At 36.2% G+C, this 14,712-nt stretch overlaps 1 protein-coding gene across 10 annotated transcripts in view; it reads left to right on the top strand.

The window, feature by feature from the left end:
- The window catches only part of STXBP6 (syntaxin binding protein 6), a 121,698-nt gene that overhangs the window by 42,259 nt on the left and 64,727 nt on the right, over positions 1 to 14,712 (top strand). The window contains exons 2-3 of one of the 10 annotated variants that reach the window (XM_042791062.1): positions 13,706 to 13,839; positions 14,152 to 14,222. The exons of 8 other annotated variants lie outside the window; for them this stretch is intronic. In XM_042791062.1, coding sequence (XP_042646996.1) covers positions 14,162 to 14,222 — 61 coding nt within the window. In that variant the 5' untranslated portion in view covers positions 13,706 to 13,839; positions 14,152 to 14,161. The remainder of the gene's footprint in view (positions 1 to 13,705; positions 13,840 to 14,151; positions 14,223 to 14,712) is intronic. One more of the 10 variants, XM_042791063.1, reaches the window with a different exon arrangement.

The raw sequence follows: 14,712 nt of genomic DNA, 5'->3' as shown, positions 1-14,712 counted from the left end.
AACCGGGAGTGGAACTTTTTCCCCCAGTGTTTACAACTTTTAATAGTGTTCTTTCTTTGCCATCTCCAAGTTAAATTAACATATTGTCACTTCAGGGGTTTTTTTTGGATGGCTTTTATGCAAAAATATAATCTATTAAGAATGGTGCTAGAAAAGCCAAAATGTACAGTCACGAGGAGAGTGTGTTGGGTTTTTCTTCCTTCTTTAAAAATCTAACCTTACTGGCCATGTCACAGACTCTTTGAAAAGACTGGTAATTGCAGTTGACACAATAGGTTTGTTTTTTTTTTTTTCCTTCTGTTTCTAAGTATACAGAGAGACAGAGGTTTGGTTTACTACCTTAAATAGTTCTGTGAATATCCTCATTTGTGCTCTTACAGCTCACTTAGGTAGATACCTAACATCACCACTCAACTACACTTCCAACATAAGCTTTTGTATTCTGTTTTTTGCCTGTACAGCCAATGGTGCTGTGAAGTTTTTCCAAATACGCATTTGTTGTTGCTCCCACACTGGCTGCTCATGGAATGGAATATTACCCAGGAATGACCTATATCTCTTGCTCTGCTGAAGGTCACTTGACACAGCTGCCAGAAATCAGTCCTAATGTTGTGTGGAGTTCAAGGGCAGGTTAAGTGCCACTGAGTTTTCAGCATGGTAGCTGAACTGAAAATTGGAAAGCAGTTTTCTTCTAATGTGTTCTCATTTTCTGTTTGAGTCTTTTTCTTTTTGAAGAAAACATCCCATTTTCAGATTGAGATGTGCAGGGAGTTCTTGTGGCTCCTTCTGAGGACATGAGAAACCAAAGTAAACTTAATTTGCTGCTGATTTTCCAGGACAATGCGGTAATTGCTTTCCTATAGTGTATATTTGATGTATTACTGTGTATTTGGGGAGGTGGGGAGCATTTTCCCTCTGTTTAGATGTTGTATTAAGGAGTGAGAATAATACATTAGTGCTCGTGGTTAGACACAGGGCATTCGCTTTGCGTCTGACCCACTTAGGTGTCAGATTCTTCACTGAATGTTTATTTATGCAAAATAGAACATGATTGACGTGAGAGATTCAGTCAGCCCAGAAGAACGTGCATACGAAATGGTGGTCCAGCCTTGTGCAAGCTCTGACTGGGCAGCCATTTGAAGACAACTGCAGGCCAGTTGTGCTTTTCTTAGCCCCCCGGACCCAGACTGGCACAGCAGGTTGAGCATCTGGGCATAGATTGGTATGTTCAATCAGGGATTAGGGGAAGTATATCTGGTACCTGTACCTAATGCAGCAGCTACCTGTTGCAGATGGTGGCTTTAATGTAAAGACTCATTTGGTCCCTCAGAGAAGATGGATGTTAAGTATTCCTGTTTCTTGAATACTAACCATCAGTATAAAGAGTGTGGCTGCCATCACCAGTTCTCTGCCTAACACTTTTGCATTTTATCTGAAAATACCTGATAACTTTCTGATGGCCAGTGGAGAAACTATTCCACAATTCAATAGATAGGACTATGCAATGCAGAAAATGTAGAAAATAAATGTACTTTTCCTTCTTTACTGGCTTTTTTAGTGTCAAAGTACAGACACATTGGAAACTTTCTTTGATTGGCTATTGAGCCCTCTCAAACCTTCTCATTGTTCAGAGTCAGTGGCTGCTTTTGCTTTCAGTTACTCAGATCTAACCTACACAGATTTTGTGCAAATTCTGCATTCATGTTGACTAAGTCAAAGTCATACAATTTGCTAGTGTGGGTGGAATTAAATTGACGTAACATTATGTGGTTTCCGCGCACATGTAGTTAGGTTCCAATTAAGTGTCAACTTCATGCTTATTCCTGGACTTGTGTGGACTGATGCCTCCGACTGCCTTCCTAGTGCCTATACTGATGTTCATGTGTCTCTGTAGTGAGCTGACCACAGCAGCTCACAGAAGCTTTTTACCATTGCTCATGCAGCTGAGCTGGTGCAAATGTGTGAGCAAGAATCTGTGCATGAGAAAGACGAATAACATCAGTTGACTTTTACTGGTATGAAACTATTAAGCCTAACATTACAGTTGAAAAAAATAAAGAACAGTGACGAAGGTGCTATGAGGAATTTTTTTTTTTTTTTTTTAACAAGTAAGAATAGAAAGTCATTGGTATATCTAACTGAAAATTTATATAGTTTGCCATTGGAGACCTTTGGGAAGAAGATGCGGAAGTGTGTCAGGAGTGGCATTAAAGGTGACTGGTTTTGCATTTAGGGTAAGAAGATGCTCTGAGGTCACTTGCGTTTACTTCTTGATAGATTTTTTTTTTTTTTGTTAGGTTGGTTGTTTGGCTGGTTTTTTTTTGTTTTTTGATACATTATTACATAAATTCATTTTTTTTAGAGTAGCTTCAGCACAAAGAGGAAAAAAGTCAGTAATACTACTGTTTTCTGAATAAACTACTGATTTTTATTTTTCCCCATTCTACTGCTGGATACCTTTCGGTATGCTTATATCTAAGTGTCTTGACATATACCTTTGTAAAGTGTAATCATCCTAAATCCTTTTTATTCAGTCTTCATACAGTAATTGTTCTACCACCAGAAAGTAAGTAAATATACACAATTGTTGTCAGCCTTTATATGCTATTTCATATATGCTGTATCATGTTTCCTCATTTCCATATTGGTTGTTTGTATTTTCATATTAGAAAATCTGGGAAACACTTTTTTGGGTGTGTACAGCGTACCAGCTGGATATTTAGTTGATAATTGGAGCTTTAGAAGACATTTGACTACTCAGTTTTAGTTCTTCTAGCTGTAGTTCAATCTTGAAAAATCATCTGGGGAAATACTTAATTTACTGAAGAAGCTTTCCAGGAAGCCTGCTGAAATACATAAACTCTTCAGTGAAATTTAAGGGCATATGTGAGGATTCCTGAAAGTGAGTCAGAAGGCTGTGGAAAACATTTAAAAGGGTCAAGAACTGTGTCCTTTTCAACACGTCTATTTTTGTATTGAAACTCTGAATGTTTGGAGGAGGAGTAGGCTCATTCCACTTTCTTCTTTGCTTTGCTCTATTAATTTAGAAAAAAACTTTTTTGATCATTCCATCATTCCAATCCTTATCTGTTCTATTTCTGAATGAGAATGTGCCTTCTGGGGGTTGTGTCCGTGGCAGATTGCTCTGTTTTCTTTACCACCAAGTGTGTGTTGGACCTGTGCTCATATTTGTTGTTTAGAAAAGTTACTTCCAGTGATGATATCAAATTCAAAAATTTCATTAAATGTTATGCAAACAAAACCCTATGCTTACTGACTAAGGGTTAATATAAAGGCAATTTCTGCATAACATTCTCATTTGGGAAACATGTTTGTATCAAGTACGTCTTTTATAGATTGATACATTTTCCTCAGTCAGTCTAAGGGGAGTTAAAATCCTTACTAAAAGTGATAGAATTGAAGCAAATAGGTCCCTTCAGCACCCCTGCCTTGTCTTTACTAGGGTTTCTTTTAGCCTTGAGGAACCATCAGAGGAGTTTGGAGGAATTCTGATGTCTACTCTGCCTTTGCTTCTCCTTTTGAAACAGTTACCTTAAAAAGTTTTAAACAGAAGCTTTTGATAATTTTTAAGTTATTTAAATTTTATTAAATTATTTTTAAAATAAAGAAATAGAAATTTACATATGCAGAGGTATATTATTATCATTAGCCTTTCTGTGGAGTGAACTAAGGCCCATTACAACACTGTTTTCTGTTCTAACAGAAATACCAAAGTCCAGGAGAAGTTTCAGACCTAGTCTTCTCTACCATGAGCCTTTAACCATGCATGTGTGTTGCTTGGGTTCAGGTGTTAGCTGGGGGTTTTGTGTTTTGTTTTAAACAATAACAATGTAAGTTTTGTTCTGTGCTTTGTGGTGAAATGCAAATATTTTTGTAAGGCAGAGAAAAAACAAAACAAAACAAAACAAAAACAAAACAAAACAAAACAAAACAAAACAAAAAAAAAAACAACAAAGCAAGCTTCTTTTCCTTCCACTTCTTCCAAGGGTAAAGTTCATAACCATCACTGTTTCATCTTGGTAATGGCTTGTCTAAGGTGAAAGTTTAAACATTCAGGTACATGTGGGGCAAATCAATGTCCAGCTCCTCTTGCTCTGAACTGACCATTAAGTTGGGTAAAGGAGAGCACTAGTATTTTTTGAATTGTTGCTTAACGTGCTTACATTCATGTAGTGTACTGTGTGTCTAAATATGTATTAAATATGCACTTATGTATGAAGTTTCTATCTACTCTTAGCTGCTAGCCTCAGGGCTTGTAGAAACTGTGGAAGCAGTTGTTTCCAGTAATACTGGTTGACTGTGACTGGCTGTGCTCAGGCGAGTCTCATTTTGAGTCTTGGAAGACTGGCAGCACCAACAAGGGTAATGCTTGTCTCAAACAGCTTCCCTATTGCATTACAGCTCAATGAATTTGCCACAATATTGATGTTTTCAGTGTAGCGCTCATATTAAACTGTCAAAATATCATTATCTTCATCTACTTATAATAAGTGATTGTGATACTTAATACAATTCCTAACCAAGTTTATTTTCTCTTCTTTTTCAGAACAGGTTTTGTCTTTGTTAGGCATTTCTGACACTTTAACTCCATGGTTTCCAAAAGGAATTTTAGAAGTCCAAATATCACTTGCTCTTAATTGTAATAAATGCCAAATTCAGTCTTATATAAAGAATTTAAAAATCTGAAGTCATGTTAAGGGTCTTTGAAAAGCTTTACCAGTGATCAAATCACAGAAGTGAAAAACTGGTGGCTTTTGGGTGGGAGCCAGATTAACCTTCTCTTCTTCATTATTGAGCCTTTTGTATTTGTTGAAATATAAGAGGAGAAATTACGAACTTCTTTGGCAGGTAGGGTACATTTATTGACCTTATTCAGAATAAAACCTTTAATCTATGTTGATGCTCAGATCCTTCCTGACTCTGAGTTGTTCAGCTTAATGCAACCAGTCCTTTTTCACAAGAATTTTGTGTAGGAGGGAATCCTGTTATAGCAAAGCTACAGAATTTCATATTTGAAAGCATCTAGTCTAAGATTACTGTGATTTTAGTTTGTGTTCTGTTTTTTTTGTTGTTGTTTGTTTTTGTTTTGTTTTGGTTTGGTTTTTTTAAGTGGAGAAAGAATGTATGTGTGCTCTCGTACTTCCTCCCAACACACTACTTGATGTAATTTGCCTGAAGGAAATATTTTCTAAATTGTGAGTTGAAGGTATGCAGCTAGGTGTCAGCTGTTTAGCTTTTTTCTTTTTCTTGTTGTGTTGGTTTTTTTGGTTTGTTTGTTTTTTGTTTTCAGAATAGAATTGTAGCAGACTTATAAAGCTTAACAGTTAACTATTGTGCATCACTTTCACTTTTACAAAATGTACTGATCCAGAGAATTTGTGTTATTAATGTTGCCTTCAGTTTTGTTCAGAATTGAGCTCTTGGAATTGCTTTTCCATCTACCTCAAGCACACATAGATAGCTTGGAAAGATTTTCAAAATCCCAAATGGGATTATCTTGGAAAAATAAGAAAAGTAAAAGAACAAGCAAAACAAAACCATAGAGAACTTGATGGCAAAAGTGAGGCATCAGATCTGTTTGTTTAGTCAGTTGAAATTTTGCAGTAATTACAAGGGATAGGTTTAATATTCATAAATATGAAGCCTGTATTGATGCAATAAGTTTTTATGCATAAAACAAGTTGATTGCAAAGCTGTATGTTGGAAGTTATACACTGGAAGCTGTATGTTGTCCCATTCTTCATAAAGGAAGCTTGATGAGGTTAATCTTAGTTGGAATTTATAGCCTTTTCCATGGAGGTATCCAAAAATTACTGTGAGGGCTTACACAAAGTAGTTAGGTTGCAGACTCCCTTTCTCCCCTCCATGTTCAGAAGAGGATGTTGGCTCCATAGTGCTTTATCCATTCATTGGAATTACTTGTGCTGGGTAGGTTCGTATTCCTCAAGAGCTGGCAGTAGCTTCCTTCAGAGAGCACAGCATATTTCACTGCAGTGTCTTGCCCAGAACGTGGCAGATGCTTGCATCAAGTTTAATGCCAGGTTAAAATGTTTGAATGTCGTGCTGTCTTGGGAAGCAGCTTGTTCATTCTTTGTCCAAATGAGGCTTTTGGCAGTGCTTGGTGCTTACATGTGAGAAAAATGCAGAGCTAGAAGTAAGGATATACTAAACAGTATTGCATGGTAACTATCCTTTAAGTTGAAGTTCATGCACATAAGGCCTGCGTGAGTATCCCCTAATTGCTAGCTTTGGTGGAAAACATTCCTGTTATACTGTGACAGTTAAAACTGCTGTGTTTTGCTTTGAGGTAGGATTGATGTTGAACAGTTTTCTTATTTTTTCTGGTGCTGGAGTGCTATTTATAATACCCTGACTCACTGCATTACAGATTGTTGAACTTGAATCATAATGGGCTGAACATCTGGATTGTTCCCTTGCTGTTGCCCTTCAGAAGGCATTTCTGTCGTTTGCTGTGTAGCTCTGCTCTTAGTTGTAACAACGTGTGAAGGAATCCATGAGTTCTTCTGCTTGACCAGTGGTTGGTATATTACAGACTTCTTAGTAGATAAGCATCAGATTAAAATCTTATCCTTTTATAGTCCTTCAAGCTGTAGGAGTTAAATCCTTTAAGTTTTCATCATACTTCTGAGCTTTGAAGACTGTATTATCAAATAATTTTCAGTGCAGAGCAGCACGCAAGTAGTACTTAACAAAGGAATTGCTAAACCGATTATAATATTCCATCAAGCTTCTCTGTCATTAGGTAGGTTTTATTGTTGCCTTGACAAAGAAAAAGATGATGAATGCAGTTCTGATCTCTAAATATTTTCTGTTTGTGACTTTAATCTATAAATAATCTTTTTAAAGTAAGTTAAATAGAAAAAGCATAGATCAGAAGTGATGCTTGATCATCTGTGATTTGCCTGTATCCCCCAGTTTATCCAAACTGCTGCCACAGGAGCTCAGATACCAATCAAGTAGTATGCCCCACCTATAAAATACAGTAGGGAGGGAATTGAGAATTTTGAACTAATCCAATTCTCCCTCACTGATTATAATATCTGAACATTACAGACTGTAGCAATAAAAACAAGTTCACAGTCTTGTGTATGCAGGTATATATGCTATTGCAAACTATTGTTCTGCATTTACAGCAGGCAGTGTTTTTCCTCCAGCCTACTTACATTAAGATTTTTATGTAACTTGGGTTTTGTAGTCTGATTATGCATATCCTAACAAGAAGGAAAAAGCAACATATGAAGGGTGGGGAGGCTGAGAGAATATAAACTATGCAAAGTTTTGTTGGCCCTGTATCAGGGAGGAGCCTACTCATTTGTCCAAGTTAAAACAATCTCTAGTAACTATTTGGCTGGAACAACTTCATAGAGAAAGTCTGGCACGCCCTGTCAGCTGCTCTTTGCTGTGTTCAGTAGAGCTCAGCAGCGCACAGTAACTTTATGCAGCCTCAGGGAGTGATGGAGTTAAAACCATACCGCAATTTGAATTCTCTTAACATTAGTGTTTTGAAGAAAACTTGATTTAGGTGAAATTTTCAGGGGATGGGTATGGGAACTTTAGAATATTGTGGAACATACACATCAGGCAGTGATGTTACTTAGGCAATTTTATCCCCTAAATCTAGATGGCTATTGGAAAATTGCTTTAAGCTTCTAATTGTCCTTCCATATTGTCTCATCAGACATGTCTTCAGAGGACAGGCTCAGCTGGAAGGGAAGCTGCAACATAAACTTCTTGCTGGATGAAATAACTAGTAAATGCTTTTCATGGATAATACGATATCAGCCCCTGCTGTGCTAGTTTTCTTAAATCTCTGCCTCTTGTCACTCTTTATGGAACACAGTAGTAATGGCAAGAGAAGTTTTCTGTGACTGGATCAATGACTTGGAAGAGAACAGAACTGTTAGAAGAATGTTCTCTTACTTCTAGCAAGAAAAGCGTTTACACAAAGCATTTAAAGCATTTACACAAAGTATTTTTTTCTGAGGTGAAAATTGAAAGCTTAAATAAACAAAAGCTTTCAGCCTCCAGTCCTTAATGTTTGTTCACTTGCATTAATGACAGATTCCTGAAGAAATCTGACTGTTCAAGTGTCTGCGATTATCTAAAGCTGTCTAAAATACTATCTGATAAGATTTCTGCCAGCTGAAATTTGTTTAATTTACTTAAAAAGAAAGCAACAAGGGCTAGATAGATTTTTGAAAAGTTTTGGAATAAGTTGTGTTCTGTTTCATTTTTTTTTATTCAGATATCATGATTTCTTTTAAGAATAGCTTTAAGTTTAACCCACATAAATTTAGTATACAAATACACACAAACCATCCTTCATCCTGTACCATATGAGGGAATGGTGGTTGTTTAACCAGTGTTCATTCTGTATTGGAATGTAGTTGAGAAGTAAAAGAACAAAAATCATCCTCAACTATGGAGAACATAAAATTGGAAAAGACTTGGAGAAATGCTTTGATTAAATTTGTCAGGAATTAGAAGAAGGGATGGTTTGTAGTTTGGAATTTGAAAGATTCTAAACTGATAGAATACTCTGTGTGTTAACTGATAATGCCGTGAACTATTCATGTTTTATTCTGTTGGACTCCCAAATCAATTCTATTTTTTTTTTTTTTTAATTTAAATTTTAGGAAAAGTTTTCCTGTCATGTCCACTCTCCTATGCCTTACCACCACCAAACAAAACAAAACAAAAAAAAGTAACCAAGCTTGCCTGTAGATATGTCAACTTCTTTAAGTATTGATCAGTGTTCATAGCAGACTGTATAAAGCAGTATGTATCAATTTTAACCAGAGGTGAAGTTTGTTTGTTTTCTAGCTAGAAACTGATGTAGCCTAGTTAAACATTTTTGTGCTGATGTCAAATAGCTTTTTTTCTTGGCCATGGGAAAGGTCAGGAGGGGAAGAGCAGAATGGAAGGAATCAATGTATGCAACTACACAAGCTGGCAGAACTACTCTTGACTCTAATGATCTATTGGACCATGATGCTAACATTTTGCAAGATAGGTCTTAACATCCATATTGAGATACTGCGAGGACTAAAGCACTCATCATTACCTTCCAGTGGTAGTGGGGTTTTTGTGATCCAAGTGATGAGAAATAACATAGATTTCATTAAAGGCTCTATCTGCCTTTTAAATATGACAAAAATGGCTTTTTTGTTTGCTTAGTCACATTTCAGTCCTTATGTTATACTAATCATAGAATGGCAGAACAGCCCAGGTTGGAAGGCACCTTAAAAGATCATCTGATCCTACCTTTACTCATTAAAAAAAATATTAAGAAAAATAATGTGTAGTGAGAGAGTAGTGTCATTCAGGCAGTCTGCTAGAATTATTCAGAGCAGCAGTTTAAACAGTAGAATTATGGTCAAGAATTGTATTAACCATTCATTTAGATTGCGTAGTCTCACAGAGCTGTACTATTGCTTTGAACTCAAAATTTAATTAATGGAGAAAATTTCATAATAGTTACTTGTATTTGTGACTTTCTACAGTTCTGTTTTTCCTATTGTAAGCATGTACCCATAACAGGGTTTCAGACTGTTTCAGCTCAGTCTTGGTCACTTTCTTAATGGATTTCATAAAGACTGTTCTCACCTCTCTGCTTACTGGGGACCTGTTGAAATACTTATTCCTTCCATTTGCTCCTTTCTCTCTTCTTTTAAAAAAACCCCTGCATGATGTAGGGGAATCAACTTGATTGCATGATGTCTTCCCCTTTTTGCTTATCTAAAATGCCTTGAGAGGCTGGAAAAAATGTTTGAAATGCCCTTTTTCTGTAGTAGCTCCTATTTTAAAACAAGCCTGTTGCAGACAACTTCTTTTTAGGCTTCCTATTTGTGGAAGCTTTACTTGGTCAAGGTTTCTGTTTTTTTCTACTTTTAAAATATTTCTTCTGCTTTATGGTTAATTAATTGGATTCTTTCTGCAGCCATTGGTATTGCTTATTGCCATATCAACTGTTTTCTGTCAGCTGATTGTCTCTGTTATTCTCTTAGACTACACCACCTTCTTGGAGAAATTTCAGTCACTGAACATAATTCCTTCACTTAAAGTTAATTTTTGTTTTAATTGTGCACGCTTCCTTCCTGAATGTGAATATTTACTAGTAACAATCCATTGTCAACTTGCCGCTATTTCTGCTTAACTCAATTTCCAGCTGTCCAGCTCTACGTAAGAATCTACCCTTTTTTTTTATTAAAAAAAAACAAAACAAAAAAAAAAAAAAAACACAACACAACACTATTCTTCCTTTCTCAACCATTGCTTAGGCCAACCTCTTCCATTCCTAACGCAGACTAGTAATGTTACTGATTGTCTGTTAATTTCATGTGGTTATCCCATCCCCTTTTACTTTGCCTTTCTTAAGCAGTCTGGTCTTCTGACTTTTCTCCATCTTACAGTCAAGCTCTTTAATTCTCAATACCTCATCGACTCTATTGGACTATATTCTTGTTTTGTTTTGCTTTGTTTTTCTCTTTCCTTTTGTTTCTAGAATCCTGCTTCAGTTGTAAACTCAGGCTTCCGCTATGCCATTTCCGTGAAAATTTGATATCCTATCACTTGGCTTCATTCCCTGCTCAGGAGGAATCAGTTGGAGTGCAGAATTCCTATTTCTTACTCTCCCTGCACACTTTGCCTCCAGCCCAATTGGATGTTTGCTGTTTCGGCTGCCTTTTGTGAACTCCATGCTTTGTTAGCGAGTGTCTATTGAGAGATCAAAGGGTATCTTTCAGCTGACTTGTGTAATACTTGATCAAAGCAGTCCTAGCACTTGCTTGTCAGCTCTGTATAGGGGGTCACATAGCAGAAGGACAGAGAAATTGTTCCTGAAAAATGATTTGGGTTTTTTTGGCCACAGAGCCCGGTTTTAAAACTGTTTGGAAAAATAAGACATACACTGAATAGCAAAAAAAAACCAATGAGTATTAGAACAGCCTTGTAGATCTGTATTTTGAGCTGTGAATGAGTGGTCATTAGGACACGTTTGTGGAGATGGATCATTGGAAACATCTGTGTTGCATTCTTTTAAGTGTTTGGGATTCAGCTGTAAATTTCTGTTATAGCTAATTATGATCTGGCTTCCTTTTCACCTGTTAAAACATGCTACTTCCTTCTAGGCGAGCTTTTTGGCTTTACTGCTGTTCATGCTTCATTCTCTTTTGCATACTAATCTCCACAGAAAGAGAATTTACAGCTTCTTCCCCCCTTTTTACACTGTGTTCTCCATAAATACTACCATGTATAAAAAAAATCATATATATAAAAAACCAGTATATTACATTGTCCATGTGTTGAGGCTTCAGTGAACAACACAGGAGAGAGGAATACAAATTTATCTCTTTCAACACATCCATCCTCATATGTTTTAAAATTAGCTTTAGACCTAGTTCCTCTATTTGCTGTAAGTTGTCTTGCAGCATTTCTTGCAAGAGTGCCGATAAAAATTGAGTAATATGGTGACTTTTTTCTTTTTCATAAAACACTTTATCTCTGATAGTATGACATGTTAATAACAGTTTGTCAAACATCTGTATGTGTATAGAAAATAGAATAAAAGAAATGCAAATTCTTTGGGCCTTAAAGTGCTGCCTAAGCAGACGATTTCTCTTAAATCATAACAGGAATGCATCAATTTGAAGGCTGATTTTAAAATTATTTTTCCTAAGTATAGAAATGTTTTTTAAATGATGGCTTTTGTTTCATTTGCACATAATACAAGTATCTCAAGAATTTAATGGAATTGATATTCAATAAATTCTAGGAACTTAATATAATATATGCGCACGCAACTTTGTCAAGCTGTGTCTTGACTATGTGCTTTATCTGTCAAAGCAATCTGACTCAGAGTACACATAGAATTTCCTAGAATAGGAATAACTTGACTGACATGTCCTTTCTTTTGAGATGTTATTTTTACCGAACCAGTAGTTTCATAATCTACTTATCAATATTCGTGAAACAAAGGCAGTTACCACCAAGTTGCTAAGTGACTATAAGCTTGCATAAGGGGTAATTAGTACTGTAAAGAAAAGGGGTAGACTGACCACTTCTTATATTTCTAGTATAAGACTAACAATTCTTGTCTAACTTTTCAGGTTCATTCTTTGACACTGCACCTTGTATAGAAATGAATTTTATCTTACAGGACAGTGAGTTCCAAAAGATATGTTGGAAGATATGTTGAATCGTAATGTAGCTTTCCACAAGGAATGCTATTTCCTTATTACCTGAAACATTGGCTGGCTAGTTCTTTGTTTCTTTTTTTTAAAGCACACGGAAGCAGGAACTTTATGAGGTACCAATGACAGGGAGTCTCAGGGGACAGCTGATGCCATACTGTGCAAGCTGTGCTCAGTATGGTGTGCAGCTTCCATCATGGGAAAGGTGCAGCTGTGCAACTGCCCTGCTCACATCCATGGTCTGGACAGATCTTTAAATGCAGTATCATCAGCCACGGGAGAGTGAGGCTCAGAACTCCTGGGACACATTTTGATAGATTTGGCATTTTAGATAACAGTATTCATAATTATTTTATTGAAATTAAACCCGGATTAAGGGAATAGCACGTGTAAATGGTGCCACAAAGAAAATAATTCACTGGAAATTGTGATGACTGCAGAATGTCCAAAATATGATTAAGTATGGCATCAAGATACTATTTCTGGATATTTCTAATATCGTGGGGGTTTGCAGGATTTTCTTCACCACTGTAATACAGTATCAAAAGAACAACCAGTAGAAGTAATGAATTAGTTTGCATTCCCTTCAGTGTTGTCTATAATGAATTGAACAAGCAGATGGAGGCAGGTAAAGGAGATTGATGTACTCAACAGATGTACATCAATACATGTAATCCATATATTGATAAGGTCTAGAATCTGGAAGGGGCCATAATATTTGAACAGTAAAATGTGATTCTAACGGACATCTCTAAAAAATTGTGTGTACTTTGAAAGCAAATGCTGAGTAACATAATGTGTGTTATTCCTCTCCACCTTTGCACCTTGGGGATTGTTTTGTTCCTCTGAAATGCAGAGAATGTTCTAAAATGACTTTGTCATCTTCCCCATGTCTTTCTTGTCATACCAGTAAATGCTTGATGTGCAGTTGATAACTTCTAAAGAATTTAATGTTTTCTTCCAGATTCAGTGTGTTAATTTTTTGAGATGCACTGTCCAGTGAAGTTGGTGAGGTGTCAGGAAGCAGAACCCAGGCAAGTGGGGGCAGAGATAGAGAAAAGAGCTATAGTTCTGTCTGCAGTTAGTGTATCCTGCTGATGGTACAGCTGATCTGTGAAATTATGTGGATACTACCATATCCTGTTAAAACAAGTCTTACGTTATTTTATATCTGATATACAGTGTCTACATTTGTTCAGAACATCATGAAAGTTGCTATGCAGTTAGTTAGGTGTCTGTGGTGCCAGACCTACTGTTGGGTTGTGTTTGGACTTGGTTATTAGTGTTCCACAGGAATGCTAACAGGGATAATCACACACTTATTAGGTGGTGGGGTTTTTGTTGGTTTTTTTTTTTTTTTGGGGGGTTTTTTGTGTTTTGTTTTTTTTTTTTTTTTTCAGATAAGACATTTGTATGTATTGTTCTAGGAAACTTTGACCTCTTATTCATATAAATGTTTTGATGCACTCCAGGAGAACAGAAGTTTACGTTTTCCCAGCAGTAATTCCTAGTCCCAAGAATACTGGACCACTACTGTACCCAAATACTTGGTTATTCAGTGTACTCTGACATACTGTGTGGAAGAACTTCCTTTGAAGACTGAGAGGTGCTTATCCTGTAAGGTCCTGCTATTCTGATTCCTATTTGACTATAATTTCAGAACTGTTTACTTTCAGTCATAGATTGTATATAAACAGTAAAAAAACAAACCCCAAGCCCTAAATCTTGTTATCTGAAACCTTCATCTGTGATACTATGTCTGTGGTCCCATAATGTTATTGTTAAGTCAGTCATCAGCAAGATCTTTTATGTAATCTGTAACCTTGGTCTACAGATTAGCATTGTTTCTCCTAATGCAGTAATAAAAATTAATAATTTCCTACTCATGCATTTCTGTATTTTTTTTTTAACTCTACAGGGTCATCCACATGATAATCACTCTTGGCTGTGTGTCTCGTCTGTATTATGTATTCCACAGGATCTCTGCTGGTAATATTTGTTTAAGCTTTCAAGATGCAGCTGCTTCTTATGTTTTTAAATCCTTTCATTACATATTCTTTATAGAAGGATAAATACAAATAGGTTCAGTAAGTCGCAAGAGGGCTTAGTGCAGTCTGGGGCTATAGAACTGCAATTTGTGTAGTATTGTGCAGTATGCTATGTTCACTTTTAAAGTTCAACATCGTTAATATACTAAGAATTCACAGTGAATTTGCTCTTTAATTTCTAAAATTAAACTTAAGGCTGGGCTTTATAGGATGGTAGAATGAATTAGTAGAAGGCTGGGATTGCTATTAAAGCTAACTGATTAGTATACTATTTTGGCAAAAGAAAGCCCTTGAAGTGATATTAATCTGAGGACAATGGTAGTAGGTACAGTATGAAATTCTGATTTTAAAAATCAGCTACTAAATATCTAAATAACTTTAGTATGGGGTAATAGGATTTATTGTTCGTTCATGGAAAAGCTTATAAACAA

Source organism: Tyto alba, unplaced genomic scaffold (genome assembly GCF_018691265.1).
Source record: "Tyto alba isolate M040663 unplaced genomic scaffold, T.alba_DEE_v4.0 Super-Scaffold_18, whole genome shotgun sequence".
Classification (NCBI taxonomy): Eukaryota; Metazoa; Chordata; class Aves; order Strigiformes; family Tytonidae; genus Tyto; species Tyto alba.
Note: the sequence above shows the minus strand (reverse complement) of the source record. Positions and strands in the feature narration are given on the sequence as shown.